The sequence below is a fragment of the Hirundo rustica genome, chromosome 4, assembly GCF_015227805.2.
Source record: "Hirundo rustica isolate bHirRus1 chromosome 4, bHirRus1.pri.v3, whole genome shotgun sequence".
Classification (NCBI taxonomy): domain Eukaryota; kingdom Metazoa; phylum Chordata; class Aves; order Passeriformes; family Hirundinidae; genus Hirundo; species Hirundo rustica.
Genome location: NC_053453.1, coordinates 57,799,152 through 57,811,411, shown reverse-complemented (window position 1 = coordinate 57,811,411; position 12,260 = coordinate 57,799,152). Strand labels below are relative to the sequence as shown.

Genomic DNA, 12,260 nt, shown 5'->3' with positions numbered 1-12,260 from the left:
TTCCTTTAGATTTCTGCAGAACTCATTATACTCCTTTCAAAGCTTTCTCAGTACCTTTAAATCAACCCCTCCCCAAATCTTAGTAGTGCTTTTTGTTGAGATAAATGCCCATTACAGTGACTAGTTTCAGTTCCTTTCTCTGTGAATCTATATATTTCTTGTCTAGGATTGTAATGTCTCTTGGTAGAAATAAATTTTGTTCTGTCCTTACTGTACAGCACTTAGCACAAAGAGCACAAAGAATTCCTTGTCCATGGCTGTAGATCTCAGGTGCTGTAGTAATATTTACCACCTTCTTACCCTGAGTATCAGTCTCCATTATTATTCCATGCAACCATCTTGAAATGTGTACAGGTTCCTTGTAATATTCACAGTTAAAAATTTTGTTATGCATAGTGCACTCATGTTAGCAATTGATTCAGAAGAGGTACCAGATATTTCCTTTTTGAATAAGGGAATAGCAATATATTTCTTCTCAATATTTGTGATCCTTTGGAGAAATTTCTTTTGCCATATGTTTGATGGTAGCCTTAGTTTCAAAAAGTTGCCCTAACAGCCTTTTTACCATGCTGCCTCTGATAGGTGTTAGGTGGTTAGTCTATAGTATAAATTAAGGATGCCTCCTTAGGACTTTTCCCTTTTCCATAATATTTGAGAAGGGAAGAAAAACACAGTAGTGGTGATAAGTTTGGTGGTATGCTGAGTCCTTATAACTAAATGAAGAAATTTAGGAAAATTTAGAAAGAAAAGGGAGAAACACCTAAATCAAAATTAAAGTTTTTAAAAAGAAAGAGATTAAAATTTGTTGTGCCCTCTCTCTCCTTAGGAGGAACTGGTTTTTCAGCTTCTGTGGAATTATGTGGAGGAGTGGGGATTGATAATATTTAGAGCTAGGGCACATCATCAGTATGTGTTTTAGTATCTAAAAATAAGGACAGTGGATAAAATAAACAGGTAGCTATGAACTAGAATTGGTGTTCAGAAATAAAATAAATCTTGTGGATATTTCCACTGTGCCAAAATAAATTCCAGGCAACAGTGAATGACAAAGAAATATTTTTTGTCTTTCAATCCCCATTAAATACTGGAAGAAACACAGAAAGATCACCTAACTATATTGGCATTTGTTCGGAAGCAAAGCTGTTGCTCTTATTGCTTGATGAGAAAGAAGTCTGGGGAGCAAGCATGTTGCATTGTTTCATTTCCTCTAGCAGAAGTAGGTAAGAATAAGAATATGAAACTTGGTTTTCCTTTGGAAGACAATTTAGTTTCAAGTTTATCTATTGTTTAAGTGAAGTGTCTTCTGGTGAATGGTATTTTGTAGAAGGAGTCTTTAATTCAGAAAGGTCTGTGGAACATGTATTAAGTTATATCTTGTCAGCTGTCCTTGCCACTCCTTTCTGCTTTATAGAAATACATAAGAAGCTTAATTCGACAGGAGAGAGCTATTTTGTCTGAAAAGGTCTCATCCAGCCTTATGTGTGCTTTTTTTGCATCATATTTCTATTTATGTGAAATGAGTAGATACCCTGTTGTTGAGTAGTTAGTTTGTTGATTTCTGTGGGTTATATTATAGTCCTGCTTAGTGGTGTGAGAGGGGAATGAACATGCTGTTACAATAACCTGCTTTGTTTAGGCTGAGGAGCAACTTAGGACAATAAAAATGTTACATAATAAGATTTTCATCTTTGTTCTGCACTGCAAAATATTGAGACTTTCTAGGTGTGGGTGAAATACTGTTCCTGAGCTAGTGGGATTGAGTGAAACTGAGAACTTCAGGAGTTAAGACGGGAAGAACCAAAATTATTCGGCTGTAAGCATGCAATATATGAGAGTTTAACAGAACTTTTTTTGTGAAGCTAAGATTGTTTTGGCCTTTTTGATGTATTGTTTTAGAAATCCTGCTGCATTGTTAGCAGACTTACCCTGAAACAGCTGCAAGGACTTTCAGTAGTTTGGTGTGTTTTTGTCTCCAGTTACATTAAGAAAACCTTTCCTATGTGAGGCACTATTTCCCTCCAGTTGGGAACATAGCTGCAGTTCTAGTTTTAAGAAGAATTTGTGGCTTAACAACTCTAACAAAACTTGGCATGCTTGAAGTTCATTGTAATTTTACTGTGTATAGAAATTCTTCCAAGAAAAAAGCTCCACAAAGCAAAAATCCTGATCTGCCTTTCTCATGTGACTTTTTCATGTCTCTATAAAATGACTTAATATCTAGCTTCATGCACTGCTGTTGTTTTACACTGCTTAGTTCTCTAAATGCTGTTACTTGAGAGAATTGGTTTGCCTATTTGTGATTCCAGTGACTTGGAAAACTATCAGCAGAAAGTTATCAAGAGTTTTCTTGTATGCTCACTGTAATTGTGAACAGAAGAGTCATAGTAATAGAGAAAATAATCTTCTTCAGGTAGTATTCTCATCTATTGTTGCAAGAAATATTTATTTCCTGAGTGGAATATAATTATGGAGAACACCAAAGGTGACTAGTAGTTTAGCAGAAAAAAAGAAGTGAAGGAAATGAAAATGTTATATGTTCAGCACAAAATCTGAGGAAAGACTTGGTGTCAGTTGATAAACCACATTTGTGTAGAAAATACCGTTTTTATTTATATGAGACCCATAAACTACTCTGTTTAGTATCCATAGCTGTGAGTTTTGTTTGAAAGCCAATAATGAGGTGACTTGAGGTTTATGTTCTCAAAACAGTAGCAGGTTATTTTGGGATAGCAAAAGGCTGGTATAATATCATGCAAAAAAAAAAGTTTCAGTACAATAAAATCTTGCTACTACCTGAGCTATCCAGGATATTTTTTAAATAACATGCCTGGGTTTGGCAAAAATATAATTTATTGTTTTCTTACTCTTCCCTTTGTACTCCTTTCCCTTTTTCAACTTCTTTCAACTTACCTTAATTTTTTTTTTCTCAAAGGACAAGGGTAAGGATAGAGAAAATAAATTTTCTTTTTATCTCTTTTTCTCTTCCAAATAGTACTCTAGTTTTTTGGCTAGAAAATAAAAACATGTGTTTGTTGTTACTGATGTAGGTTTTCAAATTCTATTATGCCATTCCAGTGTATAAAAACCAAATCTCAACATTCTTACTGACAAATACTGGCAGTACTGTCTGTATGCAGATGCTGGAAGGAGATCTGGAACAGATTATAATCTAACTTTTAGAAATAAATAGAGCATGCACCATTAATATTTCACATAAAAGTAAATGTTTTATATGGGCATCTTGAACAACTGAAACATTTATCTAGATACAGATGTCAAGGTGGGAGTATGTACTGCTTTATTTACTTATTAGGAATTCTAATCGACCGGCTTGTGCTGAAACAGTTGTAAATTCTATCCTGCTTTCTCCCAACTGAAGGGTGCTAACAGTGCACCTTTTTTTTCTGAAATGCAGCAGAATTTCTTTCTTTGTATGGGGATAAGAGCAGCATCTGACCTGTTTGTGAAGAGAAGGAATAGTAAGGCTGAGTTCATTGTGTGTCATTTGTGTGCAGCTACTCAGTTAGCAAATTGATCTCCCGATATTTTTTCTCTCCCAGAACTGTGGGTCATTGGAATAGTGCTCTTAAAGTAGTGAATTTTAGGGAATCTAATGTAAAAGAACTCAAAGGGCTTTTTTTCCTAAGAGCTTTTCCAAGCTGTTGACAGACAGTCTTCAAGTAAATTTTAGGTTGATCTTTCTTCTTAAAAACATTCCAGTGAAGCTCTACTTTCTAATTCAGTGCTAGACATGCGCTCCTTTGTGCTCCCTTCAGGCTCTTAAAATTTCCATGTTGCTATTTCACCCAATGTAATACAGTTCTGTTCAGAACTGTAATACAGTTCTTTATACTAGTGAGTATACATTCCTAGACTAGTTGAAAAGTTTGCTTCAACAAGTTGTCTTACATTATATGTACACCCTCTAGATTAGTTCTAACATCCAGAGTCTGATTTGGTAGAGCTTTGCATGCTGTTTGCAAATGCCTGAGTGGTATGAGATGCAACAGACAAATTTCAAACTTCAGTGAAGTTGAAACACAGATGGGTTTATGTGGTGGATTTTTCAGTATTTGACCTTGACTTCTGTCCTTTGACTCTGCATATTCTATCCCTACAAACTCGATTAGTGAAGTGAGAGATGGGAGTGGTAAAAAGAAACACTGTTGCTTATAAAAAATAATTGCGTTTATTGTTGGTTATAGAATGGTAACTATCAGGCTTTCTTGCTCAAATTTTATGTTCATGCTGTATTTATTATAGATTCATCAACTTTGCAAAATTGTAGCTCATTTGCCTCTTGTAATATGAATGTGATAGAAAGCTGTTCAAGTTGTTGCATAATTTTTGATGTGTGTCATTTATCAAACAATAATTGAGCATTGAGGGATTTGTGAAAGGTTAAGATGAAGTTTTTCAGAAACATATCGAATAGTGGAAAATATTTTTCATTAATATTACAGTAACCTGAAGCTTAAAGGAAATGCAAGCCCTTTATCTTCTTAATATTGTACTTGTACAATATGATGTTTACTAAATTTAAACTAGACAGCTGCTCTAGCCTTCAAAATACTTTGTGAGAAGAGTATAATGACATACATAGTCTACAGCTTCCTCACAAGGGGAAGAGGTGGCACAGACTCTGATCTCTTCTCTCAAGTGACCGGCAATAGGACACAAGGGAATGGCATGGAGCTTTTTGAGGGGGTTGGGTTGGATACTAGGAAAAAGATGTTCACCTGAATGTTGATTGGGCACTGGAACAGGCTCCCTCAGGCAATCGTCACACTACCAAGCATGACAGAACTCTTGAAATGTTTGGACAATGCTCTCTGGCACATGGTGTGATTCTTGGGGAGTCCTGTGCAGGGCTAGGATTTGGACTTGTTGGTCCTTGTGGGTCCCTTCCAATGCAGCATATTCTATAATTCTACTTAGAGTCAGTGAGCTGAGGCATAATCTTGAAGCATATAGACCTTGTAAATGGCTATGTATGTAGTCTTATTTTGTGGTAAATGTTTTAAAAGTACAAAATAGATTCATATTAGGAAGATATTTGAGTTATTGAGAAGTCAGGCTTGTTAGTTTGCCCTGTTAAATCTCCTTTTCTTTCCCAGTCTGTTATCTGGCCCAAATAAATTGCAGTTTGGGAGTGATAGACAAAAGGGAAAACTTGGTCTTTATGACTCTTGAAGGGAATGCTGAGGATTAAAGTAAACCTATGTATCAAACCAGAAAGAACAACTTCATTTCTGTAAATGAATGAGGTTATTTTTTTTCCAAATACTCAGTGTAGTACTTAGCCAACAGCAGTACCATGAAAAGATATCTAGGTTGCATCTCAGTGATAAGCTCGAGTCTGTTACCCTATATGTATGAACGCAAGATCTGATCAAAGTGGCATCAATTGTGACTGAATTTTGTGGATGAAGTCCTCTGTGAAAGGAGGCTTCTGGAAAAATTATTCTCTTTCCTTCTGTCTAAATCTGAGAATTTGAGTTAGAAGAAAATTATATCTCTAAGGGACAAATCTGAACTGTAAGGTTTAATCTTGCTTGTGCTAAGAAGAAAAGTAGACTTGCATAATGCAGACCCTTTAATCAGAAAAGTGGCTGTAAACCTCTTATTCAACAAATCACTCCTGCCATCTATTTATGTAGCTATATTTAGTTTGTAACAGTGTTTATTACTTGTTCTTTTCTGACATTTTTACTGTAGCATCTGTTCAGCTCAAATAGATTTAAATTTGCCCATGCCATTGTGATAGAATTATTAACTAAAAATCCAGATGTATTGTAGTTATCTGCTCTGTGCTACATCTTTCAATATAATTCAATATTGATTTGTATAGTCCATTTCACTCTCAAATGGAAGTGAGGGCAGAATTTGTCTTGCAGAACCAATAGCATTTATGGTCAATTGTAGCAAAAGTATAAAGCTTGACCTGAAATTCTCAGCTGATGTGAAGCTGTAACTTAAGAATAAGCTGAGGAAATTTTACCTGTGACTTAAACTAAATGAGTATGTTTTGGCAAATGTGGAGTTAGACATTGGTATTCAATGGTAAAATGGCTTCGTTTCGTGAATAAGTGGGAAATTTGAAATAGTACTTAATATTCCCCTTTTAGATATAAGTATAGATGATGAGCTGCAGAAGTATGAAAACTGAATGTAGTAGCTACCACTCCACTCAAAACAGTGGAGTCTACCAGAACACGGGGCTAACTTAAGATATAAAACTATAATTTGAAGCTCTAAGAGTTAATGTGTACCTTTCTGAGGGAGCTGAAAAAGATATTTTTGAATAATTTTAGTACTTTTAATAGAATAATAAATTACTATTCTTGAAAGCCCTTATGCTTTGTAAATGAATATCTAATTTTCTTTTTTAATGTGAACATATCCATTTCTCTGGTATTTTATGTGAAAAGAATGGGAAAGCTCTTGCAGGTGTTGTCTTTTGCTTTTGTAAATAATAAAAGCTGATAGTAGATTGGTATTTGCAGATGAAGCAATCTTCAATTAAATCCCAGTTTGCCTGTACATATAAAAATGATTTGAGTGGTCAGCCTTCCCATGCGATTCCAGCCTGCAAACACCCTGTACCAAGACAACATTTAAAAACTTGGAAGCATACAGGTAAGCTGTGGTAGGATTGAATAAATGAATGTGATGTGTTATACTTTAAATGCTATTCAAAAAGTCTTCAATAGAACTCAAAATAGATATTTTCAAGAAAAAGAACAAAAATGTCTTATGGTTCTCAATGTCTCATATGCCAGTTAAATCTTTTTGCAATAAAATTGTAATGCCAATGCTTTGAAAAATATAAGTGTTTGAAAAATGTGCTGATGCTATCTTCAGGTAAACAAGTGATATATGTTGCATGTATGACATATTTGTTCTTATTCTACAAAACTAAGCCAAGTAAAATTTATATTTTTGCCATCAAAAGGGGGGAAAATTTGTTTAACTGCACAACTACATAATATATAGCATTTCTATGCCCTTTAACCCTCTCTTCCAATATTTTAAAGTTATAAATCTACTTCTCTAAGTTAGTTATTACATGTTTTTGAGCAATGTAATTTTAAATTGACAGTGCACTTAGAAACACATAGCAAATGTAATAGCAATGACCAGCATAGCTTTGTTTTATTGGCAATACATTAGTTTTGATTAAAAAAAAAAGGCAGGCTTTATAGAAAAAGCATGTATGTTCCCAGGTAACTTTTTATTTCCTCACATATGTTTTTGATATTCTTACATGACAGAAGGTACAAATTCATGTCTTGATGTACCAGGGCTTGGAACTATTTCTGAAAGTGTTCACCAGACTAGAAGTTATACAGAAATGGGAAAGCTGAGTTGTCAGCCAAGGAACAAGAACTCCGAGAATGAACAGATGGATTTGAATAACGACAAAATAATCTGTGACAAGGAAAGTGAACCATCTTTGCAAAAAAATACTAAAAGACTTAAGACTTCTAACATCTCCAAGAAGGAATTGGACAGCAAAATTGGTGGCAAAAGAAAACAGGCCAGAACTGCAAGTAAGAATAAGTTGATTGCTGGTCAGGCAAAGCTAACTCGCTTTTTTCAACTCTAGATTTTTGTTTTCACATACATGGTATGTTGACAGTTGTAAAATTTTGCAAGAAAATGGGTGAAATTCATTAATTACTTTCTTTCATATGTAAGTAATTGAAAGTAGCTTGTGTATTATGTTAGACAACTACTTAAAAGTCTGGATTATGCTGAAGTCTTTTATTTTTTAATAACAATACATTGTTAATAATTAGTTATTTTTTGGCAAAGAATTATGTATCCCTCTACAATGCAATGGGAAATTATTTTTGGATGCATATGTACAGCAATACTAACACTAGTAACTTCAAATTACATTAAATTCAGAATAAAATGTTTAATCTTCAAAGAAGGTGGTGGAGATGAGTCGTTTTCACACTTGCCAACAAGGTCGATAGACTCTTCCCAGCATACACCTCAGGACTATAGGAGAGAGGGAAAAAAAGAGCCTGAAAGTTTGTCATCATAGAACCAGAATTCTTATGGTTTTTGGAAGTATTAGTTTAACAAATGCTCCCTCCCCTGTGCACCAAATCATAAGTCATGGAGTCTCTAAATGAACCTTTACCAAATTGCTATATTGATACTGCAATGTACTTTACCAGAATGAAATAATTTTTTGTGTAAAAATAAAATATATTTACTGTCAAAATCTCTTCTTCCTATAGGGAATTTAGCTGAATTTTGTTCATCTGTGGTCTCTCTTTCCTGTATTGAGTCAGTATTTTGATTTTCAGTGTCAGCTGGAAAAGCCATGGCTTCCTTCAGTGCAGGATAAGGTAGCTGCTTTCTATCTGGGTTGATTGGCGTAACATGATTGAAGTAATCATGTCTGGAACCTCTGTCCTGTTTTGAGGGAAGACAGGAGGTTTATCTTTAAAGTCAGTTGTGTTCACATCTTGTACTTTATACAGTGCAGTTATTTTATCTTTCAAAATCATACTTTAATAGTAATGACCTGCATTACATCTTTGGCCAAAATGCTTTAATAGACACAATTAAATAATGAGTCTCGTGTTTGGCAAAGTAAAAAACCTGTTGCTGAATATAGAGACATGCATCAAATATAAATATAGGTTTCTTCTCCCCCCATCCTCCAAGTTTTGGCTACTATCAGAAAATCAAATTTAATTCAACACTCCCAAGTTACACATTTGGAATCTTGACATTAGATATATAGAGCTGAAATTTTTTTCTTGACTGTTATGTTAAACTGTTATTTTTGTATATTTACATGGTTATTGATTTAAGTTGTTGTACTTGCTTCCTGAAAGGGTATAAATGAATTTCAATTTTACAATTCAGCCAAAATTCAAAACTGAACTCACCGAAAACTTCATGTTTCCAGCATTCTTATCATTGAAAACACTGCTGTCTTCAATCTTGAAGTGCTTCAGCAAAGGTATAGCTCCCTTGTTCATAGTTTTGTCTCCATTTTGTAGAGTTTTTCCTAGATTTAATGTAGCTACCAACATATTTTCATCTTCTACCTCTTGCAGAGATTTTGAAACTGAAAGTAGAAAACCTTGAGAAAAAAGAGAGAGAAGGGAGAGAATTAGGATATATGATGAGATGCACATTTTTTTTAGTTATTTAACACTTGCATAGAGGTTCAGCACTTCCCAAATACTAAGAAAGCTTTTCCAGTGGTAAATAATTGTTTTCCATTTCTGCAATGGCACGCTTTATATATTTTACAGGTTGAATGGAAACTACTTGAATGGCTGATGAGTTCATTCTTTTAAAATGACTCATATTAAGGAGTAACCTTTTCTATAATCCTTCTAATCCCACCTGGTTAGAACTAAAACATTTCTTTGTCATACCTTATTTGTTTCTTTGTATGTTTTTAGAACAGATTAGTTCCTTTTGGTGGATCAGTATAACAAAGTTCACAGAAAAAGTGATGTCCATTTGTGTTGTTAATAAAGCCTTACCTCTGGCTAAGGCAATTTAAGAAGAAGTAATCTACATAAGTAAGCAGGACTGTTGTAAATATGTGATGCATCATAGCTTTTGATCAAAACTGGATTCACTACAGAGCTGAAGTTCTTGAAATTTGATGATAGCTTTAGACTGCTACTATGTTAAAGCTGAAATAATTAATTTGTATTTTGATGTCTATTATGTCAGGTTGCATTATACAGAGTTAATGGCTAGAAGCATTTGTTAGTATCTAATTAACTATTTGTATTTTCTTACCGAAAGTGGACCTTTCTCTGCTACAAATATAAAATAGTCAAAGTAAACTTCAGTTTCTCATTTAAAATGTCTTTGAAATGTATCTATTACCCTGTGGAAGGAAATATAGAAGTTTCTGCACACTGTTTTGTTCTTGTTGTGTGGGTCTGTGTTGTTGTTGTTGGCCGTTTTTGTTTGGTTTGGGTTTTTCTGCCTTATCTGGAAAGCAAATAGAGCCAGCTGAAATTTAGCTAATCTCTTAATGTCAGTAATACAAACCACACATTCAGTGGCTGTGTGCCTCTTAGCTAGTACTTCATGTTTTATCCTTTAGCTTAGTGCAGGGAACCAAACATGCTGCTATTCAAGGCAAAGCACTAGGAAATTGGCCACTATTCCCTGCTAAACTTCCTGGAAAAGCACCTGCCTTGCCAAAGTAACTTCTTGGTAAGATGTTTCATAGGAAAATATGTCATGTTGGACTAAGCAGATTTTGACTAAGAAACATTGCTGGTGTACCGTCTTTTTCTCCAAAAGAGGAACATGCATTTAATCCTTTCTGGGCAAAGCATGTCTAACAAACAGAATTATTACTTCTCATTGTTTTTGTTTCCTTGTTGTAGAGCCTGTACTTGCCTTTGGGCTATGGAAGTGTTTTCTTTCCTTTGACTTTAATTGCCTGGCTACAGAGGAGACAAATTTGGGAGTTGATTGTACATGGTTTAATACTTCTTGTCCAATCTCTGCTAATTTGTTAAGTATTTGTACAGTTTTGTTCAATTAATAAAGCAAAAGCCATGTATGTTCTGTTGCATGTACTTTTCATTTAGTTCAGCCTCAGCAGAATGGAAGGAGTGCTTTGGAGCTGTGTTGGCAGCAAGCTGTTCTTTTTTGTATGTTGGTCTATCAATTAAGAGTTGGAGAACGAGCTATCAACCCAGTAACTGGGTAGATGACAGGTGCTTCTGCTCCTCTGAAGCTCTGGTACCCACAGGTGTGTAGCATCTCACATGGGGCTCACTTTCAAATGCTTCTGTCATTTAATACAAAGCACAGCTACTATGAGTACAACTGACCTGGATCATTCAGAAAGTCCATCTACAGTGTCTGTCTAGTTGTCTACTAGCTGACATCTGTGAAAGAATATGGAGTCAGGGCACACTTATGGTACTTACCCCAGGATCTTTTACTGCTTCTTGAAGCAGTTGTTAGTTTCTATGTTTTGTTAAAGATACAAGGTGATTCTAGTGATAACGAGTAGAAACTTCTAATTAGGATGCCGATAAATCCAAAACACATGTCTGTAATGACCTATCAACTGCTCTGAATAGACAGAAAAGATTGGTAAACCTGCAGACTTGCAATGTGTACAGCTCTTCATAATGCCTTTGGGAATCCTAGCACTCTGATGCTTTTAATAAAAGCACACTTTTATTCCTTATCCTGCAACTTCCAATTTTAGTAAAAATTTAAAATGTTTTAAAACATCAGCTTCTATGTTTTACTATTATTTGAGATTTTTTTCTTAAATAGTATATGTTAACAGAACAACAACAATTATTTTGCAAAGTTGTTGCTTTCACTTTGCATCTAGTTACAACAAAATATGAACTCGTAACATCTGAAATCCCATGTGATATATGTAAGTAAATTAAATCTAGGTGATAACATGCCTGGAATTTCTCTGTACTCGTTTTGAATTTTTCTGGGAATAGGTTACAAAACAATTGTAATAGTTTAATTTGGTCTAGTAACTGCTGTAATTGCCGTGTACAAATACTTGAACCTAATGCCTCGTACCGACTGAAGAATAAGTAAAGCAGGTATGTATTGTATAAAGTCAATTATTTTCTATTATCAGAATTTAAAAACTTCACAATGTAAGATAAACTGTTTAAGCAACCTTAATAAATCATTTTAGTGAACCTTAAAATAGCACAAAAATATTTTGTCAGTGTTAATTTGCCCAGTGGCTTACTACTTCTGGTTTTAAAAGGTAGTTTGGGCTTGTTTGTTTATTTTATTTTTAGTTGGGATCTTGCTCATTTTGTACAAACAGCTGTATTTCAGTCTGAGTTGTGGAAATATTGGTGCCTTCTTGTATATTGGTCTGTCTAAATACCTCACTGTTTTAGATCCAAACCTACAAGCAGGTGTTAAAGTGGTGATTCTCTGTACTAGTAATAGAAAGTGTGTCAACAGTTCACAGGGTAGATAAGAGGCAATTAGCACACTTTGCTGTTGACAGTAGGAAATTGACTCTTGCCTAGCACTGTTCCTCCTGCTGAATTGGTTGTCACCTGGAATCAGTAAATTGATTTAGCATGAAATAGGCACAATGCTGCATATAACAGGGCAGCTCTGGACTTGTGCAGGAGCGCAGCTCTAAATATTCAGAGAACTTAAAAGTCATCCTCTATAAATGCATCAGGAGAATGTACAAGAAAATGATAGGGGTGAAACCCCACAAACTTAAGATGACTTTTACAAAA

The 12,260-nt window shown here is 34.7% G+C and overlaps 2 protein-coding genes across 6 annotated transcripts in view; one reads left to right on the top strand and one right to left on the bottom strand.

The window, feature by feature from the left end:
• The window catches only part of PARPBP (PARP1 binding protein), a 38,598-nt gene extending 30,701 nt beyond the window's left edge, over positions 1–7,897 (top strand). For 4 of the 5 annotated variants that reach the window (XM_040063266.2, XM_040063267.2, XM_040063265.2 and 1 more), the window contains 2 exons: positions 6,507–6,639; positions 7,275–7,897. In XM_040063266.2, the coding sequence (XP_039919200.1) occupies positions 6,507–6,639; positions 7,275–7,609 (468 nt within the window). In that variant the 3' untranslated portion in view covers positions 7,610–7,897. The remainder of the gene's footprint in view (positions 1–6,506; positions 6,640–7,274) is intronic. The other variant, XM_040063268.2, reaches the window with a different exon arrangement.
• On the bottom strand, positions 7,878–9,266 carry PMCH (pro-melanin concentrating hormone). The gene is made up of 3 exons (XM_040063272.2): positions 8,916–9,266; positions 8,232–8,433; positions 7,878–8,010 (listed from the first exon to the last, which is right to left on the bottom strand). The coding sequence occupies exons 1-3, from the start codon at positions 9,165–9,167 to the stop codon at positions 7,961–7,963; spliced, it is 504 nt and encodes a 167-aa protein (XP_039919206.1). The 5' UTR covers positions 9,168–9,266; the 3' UTR covers positions 7,878–7,960.
• Between the last annotated feature and the right edge of the window lie 2,994 nt (positions 9,267–12,260).

Bases quoted from the DNA above. Each gene is read 5' to 3' on its own strand.
- PMCH (XM_040063272.2), bottom strand. From the start codon at position 9,167: ATGTGCATCTCATCATATATCCTAATTCTCTCCCTTCTCTCTCTTTTT. The intron at 8,434-8,915 runs GTGAGTTCAGTT...CCCTCAAAACAG, and splicing joins CTGGAAACATGAAGTTTTCG to GACAGAGGTTCCAGACATGA. The intron at 8,011-8,231 runs GTAAATATATTT...TCTCTCCTATAG, and splicing joins AGGAAGAAGAGATTTTGACA to TCCTGAGGTGTATGCTGGGA.